Here is a 15,119-nt window from a genome sequence, read left to right on the forward strand (position 1 = left end):
CCAACATTTGTTGTTTTTGGTCTTGGCAATTACAGCCATTCTGACTGGTGTAAGGAGATATCTCATTGTAGTTTTGATTTGTATTTCCCTAACAATTAGTGATGTTGAGCGTCTTTTCACGTGCCTGTTGGCCATCTGTATATCTACCTTTGAAAATGTCTGTTCATATCCTCTGCCCACTTTTTGATCGGGTTGTTTGTTTTTTTTTGTTGAGGTGTGTGAGTTCTTTATGTACTTTGGATATCAACCGCTTGTTTGATAAATGATTTGCAAATATTTTCTCCTAGTTGGTGGGTTGTCTTTTCATTTTGTTGATGGTTTCCTTTGCTTTGTAGAAGCTTTTTAGTCTGATGTAGTCCCATTTGTTACCTTTTTCTTTTGTTCCCCTTACCCGAGTAGACACGGTATTCAAAAAGATGTGGCTAAGACCAAAGTCAAAGAGTGTACTGCCTGTTTTTTCTTGTAGGGGTTTTACGGTTTCAGTTCTTACATTCAAATCTTTAATCCATTTGGAGTTAATTTTTGTGTGTGGTGAAAGATAATGGTCTACTTTCATTCTCTTGCATGTAGCTGTCCAGTTTTCCCAACACCATTTATTGAAGAGACTTTCCTTTCTCCATTCTTTGCTCCTTTGTCAAAGATTAACTGTCCATAGATGTGTGGTTTTATTTCTGGGCTTTCAATTTTGATCCATTGATCTGTTTGTTTTGGTGCCACTACCACGCTGTTTTGATTACTGTAGCTTTGTAGTATGTTTTAAAGTCAGGGTTGTGATACCTCCAGCTTTGTTCTTTTTTCTCAGGATTGCTTTGGCTATTTGGGGTCTTTTGTTGTTTCATATAAATTTTTGAATTCTTTGTTCTATTTTTGTGAAGAATGTCATTGGGATTCTGATTGGGATTGCACTGAATCTGTAGATTGCTTTAGGTAGTATGGACATTTTGACTATGTTTCTTCTTCCAACCCATGTGCATGGAAAATCTTTCCATTTCTTTACATCTTCCTCAATTTCTTTCAGTAATGACTTATAGTTTTCAGTGTACACATCTTTCACCTACTTGGTTAAGTTTATTTCTAGGTATTTTATTCTTTTTCTTGCAGCTGTAAATGGGATTGTATTCTTGATTTCTTTTCCTGCTAGTTCATTGTTAGCGTATAGGAATGCAACTGATTTTTTAAAATTGATTTTGTACCCTGCAACTTTGCTGTAGTTGTTGATTATTTCTAGGAGTTTTCTGGTGGATTCTTTAGGGTTTTCTCTATATAGAATCACATCATCTACAAATAGTGAAAGTTTCACTTCTTCCTTTCCAATTTGGATTCCTTTTCTTTTTCTTGCCTAACTGCTCTGGCCAAAACCTCCAGTAATATGTGGAATAAGAGTGGTGAGAGTGGGCACCATTGTCTCGTTCCTGTTCTCAGAGGAATGTCTTTCAGTTTTTCCCCATTGAGTATGATGTTGGCTGTGGGTTTGTCATATATGGCCTTTATTATGTTGAGGTACTTTCCTTTAATACCCATTTTATTGAGAGTTTTTATCATAAATGGATGTTGGCTCTTGTGAAATGCTTTCTCTGCATCTATTGAGATGATCATGTGATTTTTATTCCTCATTTTGTTAATGTGGTGTATCACACTGATTGATTCATGGATGTTGAAGCATCCCTGCGTCCCTGGAATGAATCCCACTTGATCATGGTGTATGATTCTTTTAATGTATTGCTGTATTCAGTTTGCCAATATTTTGTTGAGGATTTTTGCATCTAAGTTCATCAGTGATATTGGCATGTAGTTTTCCTTCTTCGTGTTGTCTTTGTCTGGTTTTGGTATCAGGGTAATGTTGGCCTCACAGAATGTGTTAGGAAATGTTCCCTCTTCTTCAATTTTTCAGAATAGTTTGAGGAGAATAGGTACTAAATCTTCTTTGAATGTTTGGTACAATTCTCCAGAGAAGCCATCTGGTCTTGGACTTTTGTTTTTTGGGAAGTTTATGATTACTCTTTCAAGCTCTGTACTTGTGATTGGTCTGTTCAGATTCTGTTTCTTATTGATTCAGTTTTGGGAGGTTATATGAGTATAGGAATCCATCCATTTCTTCTAGGTTATCAAATTTGTGGGCATACAGTTTTTCACAATAGTCTCTTATAATCCTTTGTATTTCTTCCGTATCTGTTGTAATTTCTCTTTCATTTCTAATTTTATTTATTTGAGCCTTCTCTCTTTTTTTCTTGTTGAGTCTGGCTAAGGTTCTGTCAATTTTGTTTATCTGCTCAAAGAACCAGCTGTTAGATTCATCAATCCTTTTTACTGCTTTTTTAGTCTATATTTCATTTATTTCTGCTTTGATGTTTATTATTTCCCTCCTTCTGCCGACTTTGGGCTTTATCTGTTCTTCTTTTTCTAGCTCTGTTAGCTGTATGTTAAGATTACTTATTTGAGATTTTTCTTGCTTGTTGAAGTGGGCCTGTGTTGCTATGAATTTCCCTCTCATGACTGCTTTTGCTGCATCCCATAAGAATTGGTATGTTGTATTTTCATTTTCATTTGTCTCCAGTTATTTTTTAATTTCCTCTTTGATTTCTTCAATGATCCAATGGTTGTTCAATAGCATGTCCACATATTTCCGACTTTCCCAGTTTTGTTCTTGTGGTTGATTTCTAGCTTCCTAGCATTGTGGTCAGAAAAGATGGTTGGGATGATTTCAATCTTCTTGAATTTATTGAGGCTGGCCTTGTTATCCAACATATGGTCTATCTTTGAGAATGTTCCATGGGCACTTGAGAAGAACGTATATTCCGCTGTTTTTGGATGGAATGCTCTATATATGTCCATTAACTCCATCTGGTCAAGTGTTTCATTTAAATCTGCAATTTCCTTGTTGAATTTCTGTCTGGATGATCTGTCCCTTGAAGTAAGTGTGGTGCTGTGGTCCCCTACTGTGATTGTGTTGCTCTTAATTTCTCCCTGTAGGTCTGTTAATAATCGCTTTATGTACTTTGGTGACCCTGTGCTAGGTGCATATATATTAATAAGTGTTAGGTCCTCTCGATGGAATTTCCCTTTTATCGTTAAATACTGCCCCTCCTTGTCTCTCATTGTCTTTTTTAACTTGAACTCTGCCTTGTCTGATAAAAAGTATGGCAACCCCTGCTTTCTTTTGTTGGCCATTAGCTTGAAGTATTGTCTTCCATCCCTTCACTCTAAGCCTATGTTTGTCTTTGTAGCTGAGGTGCGTTTCCTGGAGGCAGCATATTGTTGGGTCTTGTTTTTTAATCCATCCAGCTACTCTATGTCTTTTGATTGGAGAGTTCAGTCTATTTACATTTAGAGAGATTATTGTTATATGAGGGCTTAATGCTGCCATTTTATCTCGTTTTCTAGTTGTTCTATGTTTCCACTGTTTCTCTTCCTTTGCATTTCTGACTGCCATTTCATTTTGTTGGTTTTCCAAGAGGGATTTCTCAGTTCTCTCTCTTTGTGAATTGTGGTTTTGCTCTGATTTTTTTGTTTAGTGAATACCGTGAGGATTGTATGAAAGATATTGGAGATGAGACAGTCCATTTTCTCATAGCCTCTTATCGCCATTAACCTAAGCAAGTTCCTTCCATTTCCTCTCCCCTTCTGGGTAATTGCTGTTACACAATGTTCTGTTTTTAATTTCCTGAGTTTGTGGCTAAGTTGAAGTGTTTACCATTGCTTCTGATGCTTTCTTTCCCTTTCTCTTTTAAGTTGTAATTGAGTCTTTACCTTCCTATTCTGGTAGAGAGCTGCAGGTTTCTGATCATGTCTGTCTATTTACCTTCTTGCTCAGAGCTTTGTAGACCTTCGCCTTTTTGTTGCCAGTGTGAGGGCATCTTTAATTATTTCTTGTAGGGGAGGTCTGGTGGCAGTGAACTCCCTCAGCTTTTGTTCATCCGGGAAAGCTTTCACTTCTCTATTGTATCTGAGGGAAAGTTTTGCTGGATAGAGTATTCTTGGCTGAAAGTTTTTGTCTTTCAGTATTTTGAATATATTATTCCATTCTCTCCTAGCCTGTGAGGTTTCTGCTGAGAAATCTGCTGAAAGCCTGACGGGGCTTCCTCTGTAGGTTATCTTCTTGTACCTTGCTGCTCCTAATATTCTTTGTTTATCCCAAACTTTTGCCGTTTTTACTATTATATGCCTTGGAGAGGGTCTTTTCACATTGATAAAGTTGTGCATATGATTAACTTCGTTTATCTGTAAATCTGAAACCATCCCCATGTTTGGGAAGTTCTCAGCAATTATTTCTTTGAATAAGCTCTCTGCTTCTTTCTCCCTCCCTTCTCCCTCTGGGATACCTATAATCCTTATGTTGCTTTTCCTAATTGAGTCAGATATTTCTTGAAGAATTCCTTCATTTTGAAAAAATCTTAGTTCTGTCTCCTCCTCCACCTGTAGAATTTTTACATTTTTATCCTCAAGAAGACTAATTCTTTCCTCCATAAGATCAATTCTATTTCTTAATGATTCTAGATTATTATTTGTGTTTTTCATATCCAGAATTTCTGCTTGATTTTTTTTATAGTTTTAATCTCTTTGGTGAAGAGATCCATTTTGTTGCTGGGCTCCTTGAACTGTCTTTCTGTGTTTTCTTGTAAATCGTTGAGTTTCCTTATGATGGCTATTTTGAATTCTTGGTCATTTAGCTTGTATATTTCTGTATCTTCCATGTTGGTTTCTGGAGAATTGTCATTTTCCTCCTGGTCTGAATTGTTGCTGCAGTTTCTCATGGTGTTTGATGAACTAATCTTTTGTTGTGGCATTTGTGGTATTCTTAGGATGCAGATTCCCCCTGTTACCGCTAGCGGGGAGCAGGAGTAGTGTTTCTGGCCGTACCCCATCTGCTGGAAGCTGTGGGGGTATTATGGGTGCTTGCCCCAGCCTGGGATGCATTCAGGCACTTGTGTGGACTGTCCTTGTCAGGCGGGGCTTCCTCACTAGGCTAGGGCCACTCTTTGGTGCCTCAGGGGCACTCTGAGCTCCCCCTCTCCACCGGAAAGTGATCACCAGTGGGCTCAAAGCTACCTCACCTATTCCCACAGCTGCCTGGGACATGTTCCCTCTTTGGGAGCACTCATGTGTGCCTGGAAGTGTTTGTCCCAGCACAAAAAATCTGCTGAGGTCCCTTATGATCCACAGTCCGTGGTGCTACTGAGCTTGGTGGGCAGGGCTTCCAGGCAGAGACCTGAGCTATGGCTGCTCCTTGACAGCCCTGGGGCATGGTGGGCTCCCCCTCCCCGCCAGGAAAGTAAGTGCATGTGGGTTCAAAGCTGCCACACCTATTCCCACAGTTGCCTGGACTGGTTACCTCTTTGGGAGCACAGCTGCACTGTGAGCATTCAGGCACACCTGCGAAGTATTTGCCCCAGCTTGGAAATCTGCTGAGGTCCCTGTTTACGATCTGCAGTCCGTGGGGCTGCTGAGCTTGGTGGGCAGGGCTTCCCTGCTGGGACCTGGGCTATGGCTGCTCCTTTACCGCACAGGGGTGTGGTGGGCTCCCTCTCTCCACTGGGAGATCAACCACGAGTGCAGGCTAAGGGTTACCGCCGCCTCCTCTTATGGTTGCCCTGCTGCGTGTTCCCACTTTCCAGGTGCTTGCACCAGGTTGGAGTGTTCGTGTTGCATGCACAGGGTTAGCGGGGAGAACAGGGTGTGCTCACCTGTCTCCATCACTTCCTGGGGGGCCAGTCCACCCACCCTCAGATTTATAGCTGCGTGTGTCTCTCAGGCATCCTGTTGTGCTGTGTGGGTTTCCTCTGTTGGTCAGTAAGTGTCCATTTAGTTATAACTCAAAAGGGAGAGCGAGGAAGGGACTAGCTCACTCAGCCATATTGCTGACGTCACTCCTCCCAAATGTTTTAAGTAATAGCAGCTCTATGGGAATAAATTGAATTGCAAACGAGGATTCTTCCTTATAAAATGATGTGACATTTGGAAGTGTAGCTGTGTTGGCTTAAACCTTAGTTGCATTACTTAACAGTAATAACAACCAACATTTATGTAATGCTTTTCTGTTTACAACTGATTTCTCAATCACTTTTCTCATTGGAGGTCTAACATAATCCTGTGAGATTACTCTGACGCAGAAGAGGAAAAGGTCCTTGATCTCTGCTCTTTTCCTCTTTCTGACAGCTGGAATGGTGGTGACCACAGTGCTCTTGGAAGCCCTCCATGTTGAAGATGGTGGAGCTTTTCAGCCTGGGCCCCTAGTGACTGTGTGGAATAAAGACACATACCATTGTGAATTGTTCACCCAGTAACTTTTTTTTTTCTTTTCAGAAGGGAAGCCCACCCGTTTCTACTCTCCCCTTTTTTTCTTTAAGATTTTATTTTTCCTTTTTCTCCCCAAAGCCTCCTGGTACATAGTTGTGTATTTTTAGTTGTAGGTCCTTCTAATTGTGGCATGTGGGACGCCGCTCAGTGTGGCTTGATGAGTGGTGCCATGTCTGCGCCCAGGATCTGAACTGGTGAAACCCTGGGCCACCAAAGTGGGGCTTGCCAACTTAACCTCTCGGCCATGGGGCCGACCCCTCTTTTTTTTTTAAATATGGTTTTAAGGTATCCTTTTTTTGGTGAGAAAGATTGGCCCTGAGCTACCATCTGTTGCCAATCTTCCTCTTTTTTCTTGTTTTTTTCCTCCTCAAAGCCCCAGTACGTAGTTGTATATCCTAGTTGAAGATCTTTCTAGTTCTGCTGTGTGGGACGCTGCCTCAGCATGGCTGGATGAGGGGTGCTACGTCTGCACCCACGATCCGAATGGTGAAACCCTGGGCTGCTGAAAGGGAGCATGTGAACTTAACCAGTACACCACCTGGCTGACCCCACCTAGTAGTTTTTATGTGTGAGAGAAATAAACTTCTTTTTGTCCTTTAAACCATATTATTTGAAATCTTTCATTATATGACAACTTCATCTTTTACCATCTTTCTGAATTCACCCGTACCATTTACATACCATTTGTTATCACTCTATCCAGTAAACCACGTGGAGGGCAAGCAAATGTTTGTCTCAGTCTTTGCAAATGAGTTGATTCAGTTGGTGTTTCCTGCAGCCTTTTTTCACTGCTACTCAATAGGTTACTTCCTTCTGTTGGTTCATTTCCCTCTGAACCTTTGAGGTTCATAACTGTCTCCTCCTGTGTTTAAAGCAATTTAAAAAATACTTAAAACTGTATATTTTCTGTCCATTTTTATACTCACTGAGCCACCACATCACGAATAAAATTTCCGTTTTTAGAATTAAGGGTAACAGTTCATAGGGGAAATATACAGCTTCATTTCTAGCTAATCAGCTACTGCTTGGAACAAGAACTCTCTTAGGGGTGTTTACCACTGAGTCACTGTTGTAGCATTATAAATGCCTGAGTCACATACAATGTCATTACATTTGCAATACTGTTTAAAAATTAGCCTATTTAAGATATGATTCAAAGCAATAGTTGGTAAATATATCAAAGTGGTTCAGAAAAAAAAATAACTATCTGTGATGAAAAACAATTCACATTCATTCATCTACTTAAATTTAAGCAATAAAAACAGAGAGGGAAGAAACCAGAAGCATTCTAGGGTTTAGGCTGCGAACACAAAGCATTTCACAGGCTCTCTATTTCTGCAGTTTTATGTAGGGCTAGCTGCTAAAATGACTGGGAAAATTGGTAGTCACACCTACTGTACAAGCTTGGGGATTAAGAATGGGAGAATTGTTAACTGAGTGACAGAGAACGAAGAGGACACATTGCTATCATAGATTTGGAAGTCCCTTCCTTAAGGAAATGGTTGAGATGGTCTACACTTGATCACAGATTTACCTGGGTTTCTTGATCCGTAGAGGCTATGTTATTCATCTCTGTGGATGGTGCCAAATCTTCATGTTCAATTGTCTTATCTTCATTCTCCATGATTGATAATTAAGAGTAAGATGATAGAGGGAAAAGGAACAAGATCTGTTCTGAAGGAGAAACAGTATAGATATAGAATAGCAATTTGGGATTTAAATAAATGAATCAGACAGCAATTTGAGCCATTTAAAGGAATGAATTGTACTTATTTTTCCCCTTAGAACTCTGAATGGCTAAGATATTTTAGATTATTCTTAACTTTCAATTGCTAATCTTTTCTTTGATTACAATATATTATCCTATTGCTTATCTACCTTTTTATCTCTCTTAAAAAAGCCCTTGTTGACCATCATATGTTCATGATTTCTCTCCCATCCTGTTTTTTGAGTTATACTTTACACATTCCAGGCAATATTACTGTTAAATTGTCCTCTGTAATGGGCCAACTTGATGAAGCAGGAAAGCTCCAGGTAATTTTCCAATGTTGATAGAGGAAATGAGTCACCAAAGAGAAATCTATGGACTCCATCATTTTCAGAGAAACCAGAGTCACTAATTCCTGCCCGGCTCGTATTTCTGAATTAAAGTAAAAAAATACAACATTGATTGAGTAGCCACAATGTCTTAGACACTATAAGTGCTATGGTAGTCTCCTGCTGGTTATTATGGGTAACTCAAAGATTGCCAAAACACATTCTTTGTTTTCCATAGGCTTATGGTATGCCAGGAAACATAAACTTATACCAAGTAACTAAAAACTTGTAGGGCAGACCTACAAGGTTGGCTTCGTAAACACCCACTTCAACCTTTTCTCCCCTGGCTGCCCAGGCTATAGAGGCTGAAAAGCCACATAATCCAATTCTTAGCCATGTTTGCAGCTAGAGGTAGCCATGTGTCCCAGCTCTATGTAATGAGACATAAGTGGGAGTCCTTGGGAAGGGCTTTCATTCCCAAATAATAAGGGAAGGACTTTTGAGAATCATACTGTTTACTTTTCACCTCTAACATTTCCCTTTCTCCTTCCTTGGATGTAGATACACTACCTGGGGGACAGCAGCCCTCTTTCCACCAAGAGAATAAAAAGCCTTATACCAAAGAGAGTACAGAAGTGGAGTGGGTTCCCTGATGACATCCTTGAGTTGCTGCATCAGTCTTGGGCTGCCAAGCTTTGAGGTAATGGTTTAAACCACTATTAGTCAAGTTTTCTTTTTACTAGTAACCAAAGTTATTCCTAATGCAACATGTATGATGAATATTATAGTAGAGGTACAAACTACAAACCTAGGTAGGACCAAAGGAAAAATTATGTAAGATAAGGGAAAATCTAATTCAACACATATTTAAGTGCCTAATATGTGCCAGGCACTATGCTAGGCCATAAAGACAAAGATTAATTAGACAGGACTCCTGCCTCAAGGAATCATTTTCTGTTTAACAAAGTGCCAAGATGTTTGAATTTAAAATTTCAAAGAAAATTATATCCTTTCCACCACGACCACCATCACCACCATTTTTCTTCCTTACAAAACACAGTGTTAGCCAGAAAGGCATCTCAAAGAACCTTCAGCTTGATTTTTATTATGTATAATAAACATATGCATATATGATGACATATTATATATATGTATATATAATTTTTTGAATTAAAAAACTTACTCCAAAATTTAGACTCATAATGAGAAAGAACAGCATTTTGACAGGAAAATGTTGGGCTCAGAAAACCCTTGTCTTAAGGGCATAGAAGCATGAAAGCCAGTGGGGTGTGAGGGAAACTTTGCTGCTCCCACTTTGCATGTAGGAGGAGGCTGAGAGTAACGGGGGAGGAGGGTAGAGATTTGGAATATCACGTCCAAAACCATGGGGCTTGGCCTTTACCCTCTGTAGAGAATGACCCTTCATCTCAGAGTAAGTGACCAGGTCTGCTGGCTCTGGAGTTGGACAAACCTGGGTCTGAAGTTCAGCTCCATCATATACCAAATCGCTTAGCCTCTTTCTAACTAATTCCTTATCTACAAAATGGAGACAAGAGTAGTTCCAACCATGCACACGATAAGCATCCAACAGTGTTGGTTATAAGCCACTCATATTCCTTCTCTCTAATTATCATAAATCTCTAAGAATCCTTCTGCTTTTCCTATTAACCTTGAAGAATTTATTACTTAAGCCCATTGATTTTCTTTGACCATATTTTTTACTTCTTTCTGTCAAGGCCAGCTTCTTGATTAGGTGGATGTAACACTCACCACTGTCATTTCTTCACCTTTTTCTTTAGTAGAATTACATAGAAACTCTTGGGCAGCGCCACTAGAACTACCTCCACCAAATTCTCAAAATCAGCCAATTATGCTACTTACGAAGAGTATTTTTAAACAGCCAACAAGTACAACTGATTATTTCTAGTAGAGATAAACTATTGACTAAAATGAAGCCTTTGAGAATTTATTTTATTAATGTTATTCTGGTCCTTTTTAACATAAATGATCAAAACTTGGTGTGTTGCACAGTATATGATATTTGTGGAAATACATAGTTTTGTGTTTCAAAAAAATTTCCCTATTCTCCCCTAAACTCCACCATGAATGCTAAACTACTTATCTGCAATCAGAGCAGTATTACAAAGAGGAAAGGTAAAATAAAATGCCAGTCTTTTAGTAAGTCCAGTAAAGCAACTTACAGCTGCTCAGCTTTGTTTATTCTCTGCTGTTTTCATTTCCAAAAGAACACGTAAGCTATCATCAGAAACCCACTTAAATTTAGAAAAATCACAAAAATGTAACTTTTACTTAAAGCAACCGTGTTCATGGCATTTACTGTTCATAGTCATTGGATCTTAAAATTACAATAGTATATCACCTATTAAGAAAGCAGTTTTGGCAAAGAAATCAGAAAATATGCAGAAATGACTTTTTTTTAAAGACTGGCACCTGAGCTAGCAACTGTTGCCAATCTTTTTTTTTTTTTTCTGCTTTTTAACTCCCCAGATTCCCCCCAGTATACAGTTGTATATTTTAGTTGTGGGTCCTTCTAGTTGCAGCATGTGGGACGCTGCCTCAGCGTGGCCTGATGAGCGGTGCCATGTCTGCACCCAGGATCTGAACCAGCGAAACCCTGGGCCGCCGAAGCAGAGCGTGTGAACTTAACCACTCGGCCACAGGGCTGGCCCCCAGAAATGACTTTTGAAGGGCCAAAAGAAATGTGATGAAATCCATTAAAAAGTAGAAAGTTTATACCCCTTACTCAGAGAGAGGCTCTCCAGTCCTCATTCAGAGCCGATTAACTCTTATTTTGAAAACAACTCTAATGACTCTGCTCATCTGGTTTCCAAACCCTCAGAAGATAAGACGTTATAAATTAAAACAAACGAATGAAGAGATTGTAAAGAAGCAAACTGACAACAGCACGAGTGACAGCTGATAGTGAAAGAGATGGAAAAGAGCAATCTAGGTGTACAAAACGTGGGGATAAATCTCTTTTCCACAGGAGTATTTACAGTTTTGTCCTGCCAAGTGTCTCTTCCCCTCCTTTTTTGGCAACAGCACACTAATTTTCTCTTGTGGAATCCACAGCTCCCCTAGTCTCCATCCATGGTTCATGTGAGGCTCACGTCATCCTCACCTCCCCAACCCCCTACTGCACCAATGTTCCAGAGAGGGGGACAGGCCTAGACAATGAGGAGCTCCTTCCCTGGTCACACTGACTGTTCTAGGCATGAGCAAGTGACTCATACCTGGCTAATGAGAGTCAGCTTTATGGTGTTTCCTGGAATCACTGGGAAAGAGCTTGCTTTCTTTTAGAGTTGCTAAGCCCAGACTTGCTGTTGACAATCTTTGTGACATATAAGAAAAGCCTTCCAAAGAATGATCATAGAGCAAAGCAGATTCTGAATATGCAAAGAGAGAGAGAGAGAGAGAGAGAGCTCCAGATTAATACTCATATTGTTGGTACACCTAGAAGCAGCTCCTTTCAGTTAGGTGAGCCAATTAATTCCTTACCAGTTCGAGCTGGGTTCCTGTCACTTGCCACCAAATGCATCCTTCATAAGAACCCTCATACCTGAACTGCCCTGAAAGATCCCCAGTATTATAAGAGATGTTTAGAAAGGTGATTCTACATCTCCAAGAAAAAGAAAAGAAAAGAAAAGAAAATGATGTGGAGATATTTTCTGTTATTAAAGGCATTAAAATATATAATACAATTTAGAGATTGTCTTTAAAGAGAATGTTAAAATAAGCAAAAATCTGGTATTCAATAAAATAGGTGTCAGTTATCCAAAAAATAAATTTAAGTGAAATGCTCTTTTTTTAAACAATGTTGGTTAAATAAAATACTCTAGTTAATGGACCTTAATTATTTTTTCATTGTGTTCACGGAAGACTTTTGAAGTCCTCAGTCCCAGGGAAGGTTTAAGTGCTGTTAAGCATCTGAGATGCTGAGTATCTGGGATGGAAAAATGAAAAAGTGGGGAAATTCAGAGAAACTAGGTGGTTTCCAAGAAATTAAGAATCACAGGGTAATGGTATAAAAAAAGTTGGAAAGGTCTTTAGAAATATCCTAGTCTAATCTCTTTAACATTCAAATGAGAAAACTACTGCCTAGAGAAGCTAAGTAACTTTTTCAACTAATAGCCAATGTCAGCCAAGCCTCACAGTAAAACCGTGTAAAAACTTGTGAAATGAGTTGGTTCTTTAATCTGTATCATTGACTTCATGCATCTCTACCAAATCACTACATTATATTTTTACATTTTTGCTATAATATTTTATTTAAAATCCCACTCATATATACTCATAGTTAATTCTAAGTTTGAAAACACATTCCACAAGAAGTTTGAAAACATCTTCTACAAGCAAATACAAATATTTTTATTTTCTACCTTGTATTATGTTCAGCTTTACTCTTTCCCATTGTTAGAAATGTTAATAGAGTTTATTATGAATAAAAAATTGTACTAACCTAAATGGTTGTACAACATTGGTGACAAAATGAATGGAACAAGAACTTTTGTCCTATTCTCATGACAAATATTATTTACATATTCTCAATTAATAGTTAACTGGCTGACACCTTGCCACTTAACCATGTCTTAAGATTCTAAGAATTAAGGAGGTTTTCTTTTAAAAAAATCCAGTTAAGCTGAGAGGCTTTGAGAGATTTTTGTTTATCAGAAAATTACACTGAGAACTCGGAAGATATTTTAGATAAAAGCGCCTATACACAGAAACAAGTTTTTTTCTGCTTCTCCATCAAGGTAGTGCCTTATTCAGACTGATATCACAACCTGTACACTATATTAGGAAAAAAAACCTATCCTGCGTCAAATGGTGAAATTTTATAGATTTCATAAATTCAGTAAATAACATGAATTTAATCAAATTCTGTGACTCAAATACAGATTTCAATAGAAGAAGGAGGTTTGACCTGAGCCCAGGGACGTGGCTGCTAAGACCATCTGCCTGTCCACTTGCATGTAGGTCAGTAGGTCAGGTGTCACCTGCATACACACGCCAACGGCTGCTGACTCTCTAGCATTCTTAGTATACAGAATTTCCTACAGGACTGACCCAAACACTTAGAAACAATCTTGGCTCAATTTGAGCTTTGCTTTCCAGTATTATGGATATATGCCACCAAAATCATAGAGCTGTGGACCTGAACAGTTTCCTTAGTCTTTCCTCCAAACCTGAGAGAAAACTGCACATCAAGAAGATGAGCAGTTCTGTATATGAGTATGGATGTAAATAGAGAAAAAAGGTCTGTTAATAGTAGTTGCCTTTGGGGTGGAAAATGGAATTGAAGAGGTTGAAATTTCATTTTCATTCTCTATATTTCTGTACTGTTAGGATTTTTACAAGAAGACTTTCTTACGCAATTTAAAATACATTGAAAAAATTTATGCAATTCTTAAAGCTTTAGAGAAAAGGAATACAGCTTTCCTTGGTAACACTATTTTTCAGAGATAGAATCTCGTCATTTGACTTTAGGTAACTTAATCTCGCTACAATTTAAGGTCATTTTTGTTTTTGTGGTTAAGAAAATGGAGAACTGCCTAGAATCTTCTACAGCAGTTTTCAAATATTTCTTAAGCCAAAAATCTTTCACCAAATGAAACCTTTTCCTGAAACCCAACAAATGGGACAGAGAAAAGGTGGAGCTGCAGGAGCCTATCACTTGCCCTGCTCCTTCTGGCAAGTGAAGCACAATTAAAACCCTTTTGTAAACACGCTTTCACATAGAGGAGATGTTTGTTAAATCAGCCTTCTCTTTTTCAGGTTATCTTATTAATCTAAATGTTTAAAGGTGCTTTCTGCGGGCTGGCCTGGTGGCACAGTGGTTAAGTTCACACGTTCCACTTCGGTGGCCTAAAGTTCCCCAGTTCGGATCCCAGGTGCGGACTGACATGCCACTTGTCAAGCCATGCTGTGGCAGGCGTCCCACATATAAAGTAGAGGAAGATGGGCATGGATGTTAGCTCAGGGCCAGCCTTCCTCAGCAAAAAGAGGAGGACTGGAGGCAGATGTTAGCTCAGGGCTGATCTTCCTTAAAAAAAAAAAGTGCTTTCAGTAATATTTCAGAGGAAATAAAAGAACTATGATTTGCAAATGTCCAAAGGCTTACTGCTATCGACTGAATTACTGCTAAAAGATCATTACATGGATAAAGGCTGATTATTCCTGTTGTTTGTTGTCTGTGATATGGACTGTCCAACATTTACTGGGATGTTCTTATTGAGAATTTACATATATTGCTGGAGTACAATATGTGCTGTATTCGTACATTTGAAGGAGCATCTCCAGGACTGTTCATGAAGCCTTCTATAATGATTACAATGATAAACATCACCTACCTTCGGGGTTTATCCATTCACGTGTTGAAAGGGGGGGTTCTCAGTCTCACGCAGTACTTCTATATAGAACATACAGAAACCTTCCAGTTCCTGGGTCCTGCTAACCAACTCTGATCTAAGGCTCATTTTCCAAAAGGAGCACTGCCCAGCCGTGACGAATTCAGATCAAGTGAAGAGTAGGGCTTAAAATGTCCTTGATAAATAAGTACTGAAACGACTGAGAATGTTTTCCTGAACAAGAACGACCTCATCTGAAAGTGTTAGCGTGCCAACCACATGGGACCAAGTTATCAGAGAAAAACAACTGCTCTGCTGTTTGGTTAACTGATACAGACCCGTAAAGTAAAACACTGTATAATGAGATATGAATGAAAGGAAATTATCCCTAGGTAAGAAAGGACCCAGTACTTGCTTTTC

General features: G+C 39.0%; 1 protein-coding gene across 8 annotated transcripts in view; it reads right to left on the reverse strand.

Annotated features, from left to right (window-relative positions):
- Nucleotides 1–15,119, reverse strand: part of LOC139042835 (sodium/hydrogen exchanger 9B2-like) — a 60,411-nt gene that overhangs the window by 39,270 nt on the left and 6,022 nt on the right. For 3 of the 8 annotated variants that reach the window (XM_070503386.1, XM_070503385.1, XM_070503389.1), the window contains 2 exons: nt 7,829–7,968; nt 6,976–7,156 (listed from right to left, as the gene is read on the reverse strand). In XM_070503386.1, coding sequence (XP_070359487.1) covers nt 6,976–7,156; nt 7,829–7,918 — 271 coding nt within the window. In that variant the 5' untranslated portion in view covers nt 7,919–7,968. Of the gene's footprint in view, nt 1–6,975; nt 7,157–7,828; nt 10,792–15,119 lie in introns of those variants that run through there. The other 5 variants (XM_070503387.1, XM_070503388.1, XM_070503390.1 and 2 more) reach the window with 3 other exon arrangements.

The sequence above is a fragment of the Equus asinus genome, unplaced genomic scaffold, assembly GCF_041296235.1.
Source record: "Equus asinus isolate D_3611 breed Donkey unplaced genomic scaffold, EquAss-T2T_v2 contig_1, whole genome shotgun sequence".
Classification (NCBI taxonomy): domain Eukaryota; kingdom Metazoa; phylum Chordata; class Mammalia; order Perissodactyla; family Equidae; genus Equus; species Equus asinus.